This window comes from Otolemur garnettii, unplaced genomic scaffold (genome assembly GCF_000181295.1).
Source record: "Otolemur garnettii isolate 467f Iridium unplaced genomic scaffold, OtoGar3 scaffold00020, whole genome shotgun sequence".
Classification (NCBI taxonomy): Eukaryota; Metazoa; Chordata; class Mammalia; order Primates; family Galagidae; genus Otolemur; species Otolemur garnettii.
In genome coordinates, this window is record NW_003852415.1 from 20,095,462 (window position 1) to 20,112,253 (window position 16,792).

Consider the following 16,792-nt stretch of genomic DNA (forward strand, 5'->3'; position numbering starts at 1 on the left):
CAATCAGGTGTCAGCAATGCATGGCTGGAGACTCTTCTGTCTGTTATAGAGGAATTGCCAAAAGAAACCCTAAGGCATGAGGTAATACTTTTTTAAAAGTCGTTCGAAGGCTTTTTATCTTTATGACTTTGCGATAAAAATAATTTTAAAAAAAGGAATGAAGGTTTCCATTTGGAAAGCAGCGCGGGTACGTTGTGGAAAATGTAGGCAATATGGAAAATAGAAGAAAAATAATTCACAGTTCTGTACTTGGCCTTGTACTTTTAAGATTCTGGTGTATTTCTTTCTGGTTGCAGCTTGCTATATTAGTGATCATATTTAATTTATATATGATTGTTTTTTTACTTAGCATTATTTTTCTCTATTATTTCAAACTCGTTTGGTAGAAGCTGCAAAATATTTTACTTGTGAAACATTTAAGCAGGTTTGCAGGCTTCAATTTTACTATTAAAATAAGGCACTAATGAACATCTCTATAGAGCTTTTTCTGTTTTTTAGTTAATTTGTTTAACTGTGGTTTCTGAAAGAGTGGAGTTACCGTGTTAGGGAACATTAATATTCTTAAGCTTTTGAGTCTGGGCTTTAACTAATCTAATTTGATAGGCCAAACTTCTTTATTATTATACCTTTTAATATTTCCCATATGTTATATTTATGTCCATTTCGTTTGTTCTTTTGGAACTGTCTGATCCTACTCTATTATCACAATTTATATGTGCTATTTACCTAGTAAGGTTGCTAATCCTTTGTTGCACTTGCAAATAATTGTTGCAAATATTATTCCTAACTGCCTGTTAATTTTCAACACTGATCAATATACCCTTCTCTTAAGGTTTTAAGTAAATTTAGAAAAGAGTTGGAAAAATAGATAGGAAAATGATCACCTAAGGGAATGACTTTATACTCTTTGTACATTTATCCCTATGCACTGTATAGATTTCTTTCCAAAAATGTTGTGGTCCAAAAGACAATTACTAATCAATGAATGTCCATCAGGGAAGTGTCCTCTGCTGATTTCAAAGTGTCTTTGTCTTTCTCTGCCCTCATACAGTTTATGTTTCTGTTCAAATGCCAAAATACTTGCTTAAAAATGGGAAGATTTGTCCAGTTTGGCATACTTGGTACCAAACATCTAGATGATTACATATTTAAATGTTGAATGTAATGTAGACATGTGGTATTTATATTTTTTAAGAGTGATAGACAATAGAATGTAATTTTTACTCCAAAATACCACATATTGGGGAGAGCCGAGAAAGGGTAGGAGGGAGGGGCTGGGGAGTCAAGGAGTGTGGTACACCTTTTGGGGGTAGGACACAAATATAAGTGGGTCATTATCTAACAAAAGCAATCAGTGTAACCTGGTTCTGCGTACCCTCAATGAATCCCTAACAATAAAAAAAATTAATATTTATTTTATTGCAAACCTTTCACTTTTAAATTATATTTTTCATTATGTATTCAGTAATTCTGGATGCTTTGTTGAGCGATAACAGATCATTTGACCCTTCTATTAAAATCATAGAATTTTAGAACTTAAAGACATCTTAGTATAACATTTTAATTTTCATTTTAAATAGATGAGAAATAGCAAGATTATTTGGACAAACTACAGAACTGGGAGTAGAATCAGAGTCTTCTTATTTTTTATAGTTTATCATGAGTGTTTGAGTGCCCAGTAAATACATAATATAGTGTCAGACTTGGGTGGTTGTATTCAAATGACCGAATTACATAATATGATTTATTTGAAGCTGTAATGTTTCAAGGGCAAAATAAATTTAGGATATCTGGTAACTTGTGCCTTTTTCTTTTTAAAATATATATTTCAAAATGATACTCTTTTCTATACATGGAGACCATTGCAGAATTTACCATAAACTTGAGTTCAGGTTTTTGTTCCTAATTATTTTTAATTGTATAACTTATTACCTTTAATAGAAGATCAAGTGATCCAGGTTATGAAAAAATCATACATCTCAAATGACAATTCAGTTTCTTTAAAAAACTTAGAACATTAAGATACTCATTGAAGAAAAGAACTGACATTTGTGGCAAGAATGTCTAAAACTTGGTGAATTTGTTCTCTAAATCTTTTCTCTTTAGATTTTGAGTCCACTTGTTTCCAAGGCACAACTTTCCCAAACTGTCCAGTCTCGTTTAGTTAGTTGTAAAATTTTAGGAAAATTGACTAACAAATTTGAAGCCCATACGTGAGTATTTATATATTTGTATATGTTTTTGTCTGTTTTATCTAGTTGTTTTAAAATGTGTAATGACCATATGATTAACATTTAGATTAGATTTGTATTGTCCTATACTGTATATAAATTTAATTATTTTAACTTTATTGGATTCTCAGAAAGAAGTCTACTTATTCAGATACATTTCTTCTCAAACTCATGGCTTTTCAAAAGTGATAAGGTTAACTTTTTTTCTACTTGTCATTTTAGTCTTTACCATTTCATACCAAGTGTCCTTTGGAGGATAAAGGGTATTATCTTATAGACTCCCCAAATCAGTAATTATGGCACGAAGATAGAATCTCTACTTTCTTACATTATTGTTATGAGTTTTTATTTTGAATAATTTGTCTTATTTTGAGTTTTTATAGGACATATTTATAATTCACATGCTACTCCTTGCTCATAAGATAAATATCAAATGGCAAGAATGATATAGGTAATTGTGACAGAAGAATAAAACATAAATTTGAAGATATTTTGGTTGATGTTTGCTAGAAAAATGTATGACAGTGATACAGCATTTTATCTTAGCTATAGACATTCAACTACAAATCCAAAGTTAACCATTGTTTTAAAAGGACTCTGTCACATACACACAAATAGCTGATGATAACACCCACATTTAATAACCTATGTAAAAACACATTGCAAACTCTACAATTTTATATTAAAGTATTTTTTAAGATAAGATTTTGATTAAAAATGTATTTGAAAATATTCATTATTCTGAAACATCCATTTGCATGTTTCTTTCCTCTGCCTCATCAGCATTAAAAGAGAAATACTTCCCCTGGTAAAATCACTTTGTCAAGATGTAGATTATGAAGTTCGATCTTGTATGTGCCGGCAATTAGAAAATATAGCTCAAGGCATTGGGTAAGTAGACGTTCAGTTCTGTGTGCCATAGTCTTATTTTGGGATTGTCAGGCAAGCATATCCTGTTCCCATATTCCATGAAAGCATGTCATTGAAAGGCTACGCTTTATGTGATCTTTAATAATGGTCATAACAAATACCTCCTCATATGTCTGGACTAAATAAGATAAAGGAGAATACATTTAGCATTGTGGTAGCCTTTCAGTTAATGTTATTTTTTTCTTCTCATTTTAATTACTTTAGTTATCATTGTAAACACCTAAGTCCAGTAGGGGAAGTGTCCCAATATGAATGATGCTTAGAATATAGTTGTAGCACTTCTTCTGGCTGTAGAATCGGCATCATTTCTACACCATACATTTCTACGGTGATTTGAATTGTCCCTTGGTATCCATGGGGGATTGGTTTTAAGATCTACAGTGGATACCAAAATCCACAGATGCTCAAGTCCTTGATATGGTGTAGGATTTGCAAATAACCTACTTACATCTCATATACTTAAAACCATCTCTAGATTACTTACAATATCTAATACAATAATTCCATATTAATACTATATAAATAGTTGTTATACTATGTTGTATAGGGAATAGTGACAAAAAAGTCTATAAAAAAGTTTATACTTGTTTAATACAGATATAGATCTTTTTTTAAGATTTTTTTTCTCTCTCTCTTTCTCTCCCTCCCTCCCTCCCCTCTCCCTTTCTCCCTTTCTCTCTTTCTTTCTCCCTTCCCCCTCACTCTCTCTCTCTTTCTTGACAGAGTTTCACTTTGTCTCCTTCATAGAGTGCTGTGGCATCATAGCTCACATCAGCCTCAAAACTCTTAGGCTCAAGTGATCCTCTTGCCCCAGACCCTCAGCTGGGACTACAGGTGCCCACCACAAAGCTCAGCTATTTTTTTTTTTAAGAGATGGGATCTCACTCTTGCACAAGCTGGGCTCGAACTCCTGAATGCAAGCAATCCACCTGCCTTGGCCTTTCATAGTGCTAGGATTACAGGAGTGAGCCACCATGCCCAGCCTATATTTTTTCTAAATATTTTCTATCTACAATTGGTTGAATCCCTGAATATGGAATGTGTGGACATGGAGGTCCAACTGTACTCTGATGGGCGTTTTTCTGTGTCTCTGTACAGAATAGTTGAAAGAGAAAAATTTTAAAAACAAATAGATAAGTGCCATATTAATAGATTCTAAGGCTCAGTATTCTCAGTGTTGGTAAAATGTCATTTCTCCTCAAATTTATCCCATACTTTAATGTGATCTTAATCAAGATGGACTGTTTTGCAGAAATTAAAAAGCTGATTCTACAATTTATATGGAAATGCAAATAAAATAGACTAGTCAAGGCAATTTAAAAGAAAGACAAAGGACTTACATGACCTGATTCTAAGATTTGGAGTAATCCTAGTAAAACTATAGTCATCAAAAGAATGTCATGTTGGGAAAGGAGACATATAGATCAAAGGAACAGAAGAGACAGTTAGAAATAGACCTATACATAGATGACCAGTTGATATTCAAGAGAGTGTTGCAGCAATTAAAGAAGGAAAAGAAAATCTTTTCAAAATCTTGCACTAGAATAACTAGACATTAATAAAGGAAAAAATATGGGCCTTGGTCCTCACCTCACATTACATAAAAACAAATTTGAAATCTATTATAGATCTAAATACAAAGTTAAAACTATAAAACTCCTTGAGAACAATACAGAAGATTATCTGTGACTTTTAGTTAATAAAAGGGTATTTAATTAAAAATCATGGACTTTAAGTTAAAGTGTGATAAATTAGACTTTATAAAAATATTTTTGCTCTTTAAAATAAAAAATGAAGCCCAGAATGGAAAAGCAATTTGTAACACAGGTACATGTATCAAACAAGTGACTTGTACCCACAATATATAAAGAACTCTTCCAAATCAATAATGCAGAACTCTTACAAAGAACCCAGTTAAGAAATTAGCAGTAAATTTGAACAAACTAGTCATCAGAGATGATATAACACACATTGGCCAAAAAGTTTATGAAAAGATCCTTGTATCATTAATCATAAAGGGATATACAAGTTAATAATAAGGCACTACTACATACTCAACTAGAATGACTAAACAGAAAAACCTGTCAATACCAAGTGTGGGTAAAGACTTAGAGCCAATTGCAACTCCCATACACTGTTTGTGCAGATGTAAAATGGTGGAACAGCTTTGGAAAACTGATTGGCATTTACTGAAAAGCTAAGCACCCATCTACAGTATGACCCAGCTATTCCACTGTTAAGTATTTATCCAAGGGAAGTGAAGCTATGTGTCCACACCAACAATTTCATTGTATACACAGGTTTCTAGAAGCTTTATTTGTGGTAGCCAAAAGTGGAACGATCCAAATCGCTATCAACAGGTGAATGGACTAACAAAATGTGCTATGTTCATACAACTAAATACTACTTAGCAATAAAAAGTAATGATGATGCATGCAACATTACATCATGGATGAATCTCAAAGTCGGGATGTTAAGGGAAGTAAGCCAGACAAAAGAATATAGACTGTCTGATAAATGCTAACTAATGCATGGAGAGAAAAAGCAGATCCATGCAAAAAAAAAAAAAAAAAAAAATTAAAAAAAAAAAAGCAGATCGATGTCTGCTCTTGTGAGAGGCAGATTGTGGAATCTTCTGAGAATGTTGGGAACATTCTGTATCTTGATTGTGGTGATGGTTGCCCAGGTGTTTCGGCTGTCAAAACTCCTCAGTAAGTGTGCACTCTAAATAGGGGATTGATTTTACCTATTTTTTTCTTCACTATAGCTAGTAACAATCAAGAAAACCAAATGAAAATTGAAATTTTGTCCGATAGAAAATTAAATGACATCTACTTATTTCAACAAAATTCTATCATAGAAAACCTCCCTGCTATAGAATCAGGTTGAAAATTTGATGATGTAACATAGTGAAAAAAGTTGCAGAGGAAAAAGAAAATAAAAAATCTAGTTAAAATTGAAATATTTTAAAGGAAATTAAAAGTGGAATAGAAAAATTCAAGGAAGGCTAGTAAACCATTAAGCACTGCTTGCAAACTGTAGTCAGTCAACGACTTAGAAGATGAATTCTCTCTTCAGAATTCAGAAGAAAAGGATGAATGTATGAATTTTTTAACAGACAAAGTACTCGATATGTAGTAAAGAGTGACCTAACTTACAAACAGCTGATATTCATGATGAAGTAAGTGATCACCTCATATGACCGAGATGCGATAATTAGAAGCAAGGTGGAACAGAACTTCTTTCAAGGCCCAGCTCTGAAGATTAAAGGAATTCATCAAATAGCAGGCAATATTAATCAAATAGGCTAAGATCTTTCTATAGGTGTCCATAAAATAGACAATTATTTTAAATTGCACAGGTATGAATACCTGTGTTTTAATTTTTTGTATTTTAGAGAATACACTAAACCATCACAGTAATTCAGATTCAGATGTAATAGTATTGATAATTGGTTTTCATCCTCTGTCTACATTTTTGACTTTGCCAGACCCAAAGGCTGCTGGCAGAGGGGGAACATGTAGTTGAGGGCTGAACAAGAATGCTAGAAGCCACTTTCATCTTATAAAAAGAGAGCTGGACATGACTGGGTTGCCAGTGTTTCTTCAGGCCCAGTCTCCTTGGAGGTCAATGGAAAAAGGTACAAACAAATGAGAAACTTCTTGAATTGCTGCTGTTGTCCTGTGGTTCTGGCCAACCATAGAACTCAGAATCATCTTCATTGGTATTTAAGCTGGAGCACACAGCCTACCATCAGATGATACCAAAGCTTAGCCAACACTTGGATAAATTTCTATCATAGCGACCCTAGAATTCCTGGTTGGTTAGCTGGGCCAGTTGCCATTTTATTTGTCTTACTACCCCTCACCCTGCATTTTATCCTCTTATGACATCAGGGAAGGGTTAGAGTGTAATTACTGACATCTAAGTTGATAAAACTGGCTTCTACTAAGGTAATAGAGTCAAGCTGATCTCAGACTTCTGTTCTAGAACCTTAAATATCAGAAAGGTTTTTAGTGGAAAGAAGCATGACTTAGAATTCTGCCTTAGCTAGTGTGGGGTTTACATGTAAAGGCAGGAGAAAGATATTCTAATAAATATACTCATTTAGGCAATATCTAGCCTACATATACTTCCTGAAAAAAATTATTCAAGGCTATAATACAGTTACTAAGAAAAACTAATGAAAGAGGAAAAATATTTGAATAATATATGGTCTGCCATTATCCCTTAAACTTACAATGTGACCATTGGGCAAAGGAAATGAACATACACTTCGTAAAGAAGATAAACAAGTGGCTAATAAACATTAGCCACTAACCCCATTAGTTGAACTATACAAAGAGGTTGATTTCCCTTAATATGTATTGAACAACTCCTATAGGTAAGCAATGTGTTACATATGATGTAATAGTGAAGAAAATATCCTGTCTTGAAAGTGCTTAGAGTTTGGTGGGAGAGTTAATTAAGTAGTCAGTTATTCAGCAATGTGAGATATTGGCAAAGATGAGTCAACTGTTTTTGTCAACGAAATTATACAAGTTAATTAGAAATCTTGCATTATTGGCAAAGGTGCAGGAAGTATCTTCATGTACTGCTGAGAGAAACATAAACTCAACAATCTTTGTGAGTTCTATAATATATATCAACATTTTGTGTATTCTTATTATTGGCTTATTCTATATTATTCTATTAGAAATGAATCTAAGCAATTCGATGTTTATGTCAAAATTTATAACAATATTGGCAAATAGAGTAAAGACAATGTTTATTCAATGCACTTACAACTTTGTAAGCACTTTACATATATGAGCTTACTGTCTTCATAGATGTCCTGTTAGATAGACAGTGTTGTCACTTGTTTTTCACAAACAACGAAATTGAAGCCCAAAGATGATGTACACAATATGAATGAAATGAAAATCTGGAAGGCTTTAGATTATAGATTAATTGAAACTTCTAGAGTTTCTCTGAATGTTATAGATGTTTTTAGTTTATCTTTCATATTTTTTATGTTTTCTAAATTTTGATAATGAACATATAACAATGCAGTTTTAATGTGTAGTAAAGTAGTTCTTAGTGGCTTTAACCTACTTGGAAATAAGGACACCCTCATCTAAATTGGTAAGTTGAAATTGACATGTCCTTAGAAACTACTGTTGAAATACAGATTTAATTTATTCACTTTCCCTGTCTTCGGCACTAAGAAACATTCTACAGCTAATAAATAGTTATTAATACAGAGAAACAATTCACTAAATAAGGGAAATAATAAATGTTTAAAACTAGAAATTTGAAAGAGATTGAAATTTTTAAAAAATCAAAATCTGAACTCCCAAAATAATTAATGAAATGAAAGTTATTAATTTTTATTATTTTCATTTTTAGTACCCTAAGATAATTAAGTTTAATTTGCTTGACTTAAAATATTTTAGGAAAAGAGAGAAATCTGTTTAAAAATTGAATTGAAATAACTTTGGACTGTAAATAGAAATGGAAGACTTTATTTTAAACTATTGTCTTTCATAGATAATAAATTCAAGGATATCTGGGAGTATACAAATACATCTTGAGCAAAATTGCTATGAAACTAATTTGTACAACATTTGGATATGTTCTTTCATTTTAATCTCCCCTGTCTGTGACCAGTATTTGGTGAATGTTTATAAACTATTGGTAATGCTGATGTGTGATTCTGGGTGATCTAGATTAATCTCTTCAAAACATTTTTTTGTCCCTCCAATTGCTTAAGTTCTTGTCTTTAAGCTATGCGGTCTAGTATGGTAGCCTCCAGGCACATGTGAGTGTTTAAATTTAGATTAAGTAAAATTAAAATGAAAACTTCAGTTCTTCAGTCATACTGAATTTATTTCAGATGCTTAGCAGCCACATGTGGTTACCCTATTGAACAGTGCAGACAACACACTTTTCCATCAGTGCAGGAAGTTCCATTTGACAGCGTTCGTCTTAAGAGTCTTTGATCTTTGCCCTGATTTTTTTTTTAGGCTTTCTGCAGCTCTTCATGACTCTATCATTCTGGGAGTCTATCAGCATCTTATGTCAATTATAATGACATCATCTTCCATCTTGTACCCAAGAAAGTGGCCACTTCATAAGCTTCTCCTTTTTCAGAGTGTTTATGTCATTGTAGTTTTATATTATCATGAGGAATAAGCAGAAACAGATTAAATTATTGAATAAGAACTATTTGTGGTTATTATAAATATTATGTACTTCCTATTACAAATGTTATATATTCTTTAATAGTATTTATAGTGTGTTTTATTCTTTTAGGTGGAACATCTAGTATCATATATTGTTTTTCTATATAGAAATTATTAGAATGTAGTGGTTTAGGTGAGTGGAAAAATAATTTATGCCCTGAAATATAGGTGAAAGATTTTATTTGGGTTTTTCTAGTTAGTCCAGATTATTTGCTGAAATTGCTTAAAATGAAAAACTGTATTATAATTTATAAAATTTATATTCTGTTACCTCTGTAGGTAACAATATTATGCTGGGAGGAGTAGGATTGGTTTAAATGATTGAGAAATTACCATTTCTTATGTTTATATGACACTTTTCCAACTGTAAGCCTGGAGAGCCGGATCAATATCTTTATGATTTTTCATATTTTCTATAGCACATTGCCCAGTGCTTATTTCTAGCAAGTTCTTGCTATAAATACATTGATTTGATTTATTTTATTACTTTATTGTGCAGGACAGAACTAACAAAAAGTGTGGTGCTCCCTGAATTAATAGAACTCTCCAGGGATGAAGGCAGCAGTGTGCGACTTGCAGCTTTTGAAACTTTGGTTAATCTGCTTGACATATTTGACACAGGTAAATCTTCACTTAAATACATCTTTGTGTTGAAAACAATGTTTTTCCATATGTTTTCAATCACTCATAAGTAGCAAAGGTAGATTTGGAATTTATGTTGTTTTTTAAATTTACTTACTTAATTAATTTTAGACAGAGTCTCACTTTGTTGCCCTCAATAGAGTGCTATGGCATCACAGTTCACAGCAACCTTAAACTCCTGGGCTGACGTGATCCTTCTCCTTTAGCCTCCCGAGTAGCTGGGACTACAGGCACCCGCTACAATGTCTGGCTGGTTTTTATATTTTTAGTAGAGATGGGGTCTTGCTCTTGCTCAGGCTGGTCTAGAACTCTTGAGCACAAGCAGTTCACCCATCTTGGCCTCCCAGAGTACCAGTATTACAGGCATGAGCTATGGAACCTGCCCTTATTTTAAGTTTTATGGTAAATATTAAACCGCTCCTCCTCTTCCTCTATGTTTATGATTCTTTTTCTTTTGGCTGTCTTCTCTGCTTCCTCTTTTTCCCTTATGGTAAACCTTAAGGGTGGCTCCAGTGTGGAGCCTTAGTCTGTCCTTTTTACCCTTAGTCTGTTTTGTGTTGCTGTAACAGAATACCTGAGATTGGATAATTTATAAAGAAGTTTTGGCTGCGTGATAGCGTGGTGGAGAAGTGGAAGGGAAAGTGGCTGGGGGTAAGGGAGAGAGAGTGAAAGAGGCTGACTTGCTTTACCCCAGTCTGCTCTCTAGAGAACTAACCTTGTCCCTCAAGAACTAATCTTGTCCCTCCCTTCGCCTGAGGACAAGAACCCAGTACAACAGTAATATAACCAGTCTAACTATAAGACTGGTGCCCCCAGACCCACATGACTCCATTTGGCCCCATGTGTTAAAGGTTGCACCTCCCAACATTGCCACATTGGAGCTACCCTTCAAAGAGTGTTGGTAGGGACAAACCATATTTAAACCATAGTGCCTGGCATCCTGGGCATATTCCATCTCTCTTTCTCTCATCAGAATTTAAGTGACTTGTGGATAGGGCTAAGAATTTGACTTGAATTTTTTCAACCAATTGACATTAAGACACATTTGACCAAAATGTTGTTTAAATGAGTTTTTCCTCCTTAATAATAAATATTTCAGTACCAGAAATCTTATGACCATGGGGGGAGAAATTTGGGATAGCATATTTGAGTGGAAAGGGGTAAGGAGGTATTTCTTAGTGTTGTGCAAATCGAATCACAGAAACAGTTAACTGCTCTAATGAGCGTGTGACTAGATTCCTAACTAATACTATGTGTTCATTTATAAGTAAACATTAACTATTTTGATAGGGTGAAATTTGGAGGGGCAAATGTCAAGTATCTAGGTGCGAAATTTAATTTTGTGTTTGTGGGATTACATTTACTTGGATTACCAACACTTTATCTGAACAGATTATCTCTTACAGATTATTACAGTGTGGACAATAATTATGTATAACTTTTGCAGAATAATCATTTAGGCAGTATGACAATCCAAAAGAATGAAAATGGCAACATGTAATAAATGAATGAAGCTTTTTGTTTCTAATAATGGGACACCCCCAGGCTCTATCCTCGACACCTTGGTGCGATCATTGGTCTTTTCTTCTCTGCCCCACACTTTGTTATTACAGATCTGGGCCTAACCTATGCTGATGGCTTTATTACTTACCATTCTTTCCTACTCTTCCAATAACTGATGTTTGGCTCCACTTAGCATACCAGATTCGTTCATACTTCTACTTTTTGCATATTTTTTTCTCTACCTTTTATTCTTTTCCCTCTCTTTTTCTTCTAGCCATCTCTGCTTCTTTAGTGCTCAGTTCAAATATAGCTTCCTTTCTGATATCTTTCCACATCCCTATACCAGGGATTGGCAAACTATGGCCAATAGGCCAAATCTGGTCTGCCACTTGTTTTTGTGAATAACATTTATTGAAACAGAGCCTTGCTCATTCGTTTTTGTATTGTTGGTGGCTGTTTTTGTGCTACAAAGACGTAGTTGAATAGTTAGGACAGATAGCCTGCAAGGCCTAGAACATTTACAAAAAGGTTTAGAGATCCCTGCCTCATGCTTGTTGCTAAAACAGTGATCATATTGTCTTAGGATTTTTTGTTATATTTGGTTTCTTTGCTGGTTTGAGTTTCTCAAGTTCAGAGACCATTTATTATTCAACCTTATACTTTTATTTCTCCTTAGGTATAATGCTTGTTCTGTTGAGTGAATGTCATTTAATAAAAACAGTGGATTAGGCACTGAAATGCGATGATGATAATAGTGGTAATAACAAAAATACTGATAAGCCTGTTACAACATTTTACTTTACTGTAGATGCTTCATAAGGTAGTGATTTATTTCTGAAAACCTAAGGAAACTATGGGAAATTTGGAGAGTATTTAGAATTAAGACTAGAATATTGCTTATACTGTGTATCAGAAACTTATAAACTAAGCAAACAAACTCAAGGGATTGATTAACTATCAAAGTATCCAGAACTACTGACAACGAAGGCTGCGCCTGCCTTTACCATCTGTCTGGCCAGCAGGGAAGGAAAAGAACTTGCGTGTTGGTGAAGAAAGAATCGGGGTAGGACGACAGTGAAATCTAGAGTTAAAACTAAGCTGGCCCAGGGCTTCTTGCAGGCTGTAAAATGCAGTTTAATCAGAGTGCCATTTTTGGGTCCAAATGATTTTAATTTTTGGAATGCACAATTTTTTTAATAATGCAAATAAAAAGTTTTAAAATCTGAAAAAAAAAACAAAAGAAAATATCTACAAGTAATAATGAAGGAGGTATGTGGTGAAGAAGGAGAAGCTTGAAATGACAAAATGTTTCAATGTTAGGAAGGGCTTTGAACTTCCTACAGGAGCCGTGGGATTCTTCAAGTTTAAATGACTGTGATCCAGCCTCTTTGCGTCTTACAAAGTTGAACAACTAAAAGAAGTAAATTAAGAAGGCAATGCTTGTGGAATGCACAGTGCATATTGGTGGTGCTCATCTCATTAGGACTTGCCTGCTTGCTTCTCCTGTTCGATCGTTTCTTTGGAAGGCAGTGGATTTTTCTCTTGCATTTCTGTCTTCTTCAATTTCGACTTACCGAATTTCTCCATCTCAGCCATATCAGGTTTGTCAGACATGGTCACAGAGGAAGCGGAGCGAGATGAATCCCATCTGCGCAGTGGCAACCACTGAATCACAGATATTTTCTATTACTGTGAAGCTAAGATAGTAATTTTTCTTTCTAGAGTTTGTGTGTAAATACTAGTTTCTACATGTGCAGTGTGGGCAACTCAATCTAAAGTATGTATTGTCTTGTTTTTTTTTTTTCCAGATGACAGAAGTCAAACTATACTTCCTTTAGTGAAATCATTTTGTGAAAAATCTTTCAAAGCAGATGAATCAATTCTTATTTCTTTATCTTTCCATTTTGGAAAACTATGCCATGGACTATATGGTATGATATATCCTAAGAATTTTAAGACTGTACATAACTTTTTCCTTTTTTTCTCTCTTTGCCACTACACTTCAGCTCTTCCCTTGTAAAACATCTATTTTAAGTGCATAAAATCTTATGAGATGTTAGAATTTTGACCGCGTAATTTAGAGTGCATTTAGGAATACTTTTTCACTAACGGAACCTATTGGAAAAAACAATGACAGAATAAAGTAAGCATAGCTCTTTAAATTTCTGAATGTTCTGTATTAGTTGGTCTAAGATAATGGAGGCTTAGGTAAATTAACTACTGATGCATATTAAGCATACCTTTCAAGCCATTTGTTGACTAATTAATATGCTATGTGAGAAGTTCAGATTAGAATATAGAATAATATCATAACTCTTGGCATTTTGAACACAATACTTGGTTCTTAGCCTAACTATAGTAATGTGAGAATTAAGTTATAACTGTTTAGCATTGTAAAACATTTTCTTTATGTGGATTGCAGACATTTAGTAGACTGTTTAAAAAAATGATTCATAGAAATATGGATTCCTAGCTCCCTGAGATAATTAATGAATGGGGAACCATGATTTTCAATTTACTTTGCTATCTTTCTGATTCAATTTTTAAGTTTCCTCTCTCAGACACACATATCTTTTCTGCAGACAATTTTATTTAATATTTACTATAAGTAAATAGCAATATACATAAATATTCACAAGGTTATTATTGTATGATAATTTGTTAGGGGTCTATAGCATAGTTCCTACATTACGTAAGTCATACTTTTGAATCAAAATGTTATTAAAATTAATGTAAAATGAAACATTATGAGCTGCTAGATTTCTCTGTGATAGTCTTTCCTCATTCCTTTTATGGACTAGTTTCACCATTTACTTAAATATTTAGTTTCAATTATGTTTTTATTATATTTTGATTTTCTTTTTGAATTTTTGCTTTTAAATAAAATGTTGAACATAGGTTTTACATTTGTTTTAGGAATTTTTACTCCAGATCAACACTTGAGATTTTTGGAGTTTTATAAGAAACTTTCCACATTAGGTTTGCAACAAGAAAATGGCCACAATGAAAACCAGATTCCACCCCAAATTCTAGAGCAGGAGAAGAAATATATTTCAGTACGGAAGAATTGTGCTTATAACTTTCCGGTAATAAATGTTTTAATTTACTGAGCTTTTGATTAGAACTTTAAAACGTGAACATATAGCGTTAAAAATATCACCATATTTGATGCTGGCTGCTTGACATTGTATCTGGTATACATAGCAGGGATGGAAGAAATATTTGAGAAATGTGTGTTTCTGTCTATAAATCAGAACTATATGCATGCATTTGGATCTTCCAAATATGATCTTGGACTTAATTACAGTTCAGAGAACATGATTTCAATTTAAGTGAAATGATCATAATATTAGATATTGATGCATGTTTTTCTCTCCTTCCCACTCATCTCCTCCCTTCCACCTCCACCAGGCCATGATTGTTTTTGTTGATCCTAAAAACTTCCACATGGAACTCTATTCTACATTCTTCTGCCTTTGTCATGACCCTGAAGTACCAGTCAGATACACTATTGCTATTTGCTTTTATGAAGTAAGTCTGAAGAATTGATACCACTTTACATTTGTTGTTAATTCTACCTGTATATGTACTAGATGAGTTTTTGATATTTTGCACACTTCTGCTTATAGATTTATTATAAGATACAGACTCTATATCTTACATGTTCTAGACTTAAATCTTATTTTTCAATTTCCACGATTTTCTTCTCTTTACAGTTGTTTACAGAATCATGTCCATAAGTCCATTATATTCATTTATTCTTTTGTCACCTCATTCATTCGGCTTATCTATACCAAGTGCTTACTTAAGCCAGACATTGTGGTAGATGTGGGTGATGGAGATTTGGAAATGAAATCAGCTTTTGTATGCTTTCCAGCATTCATACTTAACTTTGCACCTAAACTTAAGCACTTGCAAACAAATGGAAAGTTGAGACACATTAGTTGTTTTTACTGCAAACGGACGGTGTTTCATGAGCATAGCTATTACATTCTGCTATTATGACTCTCTGTAAAATAAGAGCAAAAGTGATTTTAAACTGTTATGACGAATGTAATTAACTTTTTAACCCATAAAGTTGAACTTTGGAGCATGTTTCATGGCTGATCGCAATAAGTGCACGTATGCTATAGTTGCAGTAAATATGTTTAAGCTATAACTTGTCAACTTCAAAACTGTCATGTAAAAATTTCCTTATAAGTGGCGTGATAAAGTATTTTCTTTCTGTGTAAGTGGTATAATAAATTCTTATTCTCAATAAGAATATTTTATCCTCTTCCTTGCATTATGTTCTTATGTCAAAGCACCCTTTAGATTAGCTAAAAATGTGCAGGGTATCCATAGCATCATTATAAATGTTGCTTAAGATTCTTTTGGCTGTTGGATAGCAGTCTTTGCCTCTTTAAAGGAACATTCTATCTGGTATGAATGAAGCATGTATTTATAATACCAGATCTAGGAAATAGTCTCTTTAAGGTACCATTACTTAAAACAGTTTTGCACAATTATATCATCCTTATAAATGTACCTCTAAAAATCTTATTTTGGATGAGAGGTGAGGGCAGAGAGCTGTAGAAAGCTAAGCAGGATATTCATCTCCAAGATACATTAAGTGATTCTTTAGGCTTGGTTACCATGTACTCGCTAAATTGGCAGTTTCCAGAGAGAATTGCACAAGATTAGAGTTTGAGAACACAGTATTTATTAAATACACGTATTAGACTTTATACTTGTGCTTATTTTTATCTCATCACTTCAATATTTAATTTTATTGTGGGCATGATATAACACCATATAAATAAAAATATGAAAATGTATATGTGTATACAAAAATATTCACTGATAAAAGAGAGTTTGCTGATGTTGATCTAGAAATTTGCTAGGTGGCTAGTTTCCATGTTCTCATAATCATACCATCTAGGTAGGCTAAGGATGATGTTCTGCTCCATACAACGAAGGGTGGTTGTCCTTCTAAATAGCAAAATAAATCATTATTTCATTTTTAAAAATTGAAATAATGAAAATTCACTGGTGGATTTAAATTTTTCTAAGTGTTAATTCTAGATTCTGATCATTGGTTTACTGTGTTCTAACTTTATTCTTATTTTTCAGAAAAATATTATTCTGAAAATATTTTCAACAAGTCAAAAACAACCCTCTTAGAGCAGAGGATTTTCAAACACTTTCTTTATCCAGGAACTATTTTCTTCTTTCAAATAAGACTTTGCTCAAGCCCAATATTTCTTTTTTTTTTTTTTTTTT

General features: G+C 33.2%; 1 protein-coding gene and 1 pseudogene across 2 annotated transcripts in view; one reads left to right on the top strand and one right to left on the bottom strand.

The window, feature by feature from the left end:
* The window catches only part of PPP4R4 (protein phosphatase 4 regulatory subunit 4), a 122,625-nt gene that overhangs the window by 71,066 nt on the left and 34,767 nt on the right, over positions 1-16,792 (top strand). Inside the window, exons 5-11 of the mRNA XM_012803431.2 lie at positions 8-81; positions 2,107-2,213; positions 3,015-3,122; positions 9,885-10,006; positions 13,339-13,461; positions 14,447-14,616; positions 14,942-15,061. Coding sequence (XP_012658885.1) covers positions 8-81; positions 2,107-2,213; positions 3,015-3,122; positions 9,885-10,006; positions 13,339-13,461; positions 14,447-14,616; positions 14,942-15,061 — 824 coding nt within the window. The remainder of the gene's footprint in view (positions 1-7; positions 82-2,106; positions 2,214-3,014; positions 3,123-9,884; positions 10,007-13,338; positions 13,462-14,446; positions 14,617-14,941; positions 15,062-16,792) is intronic.
* On the bottom strand, positions 12,908-13,164 carry LOC100958893 (annotated as a pseudogene). Its single transcript, XR_001161139.2, has one exon. The product of XR_001161139.2 is annotated as a thymosin beta-4 pseudogene (transcript).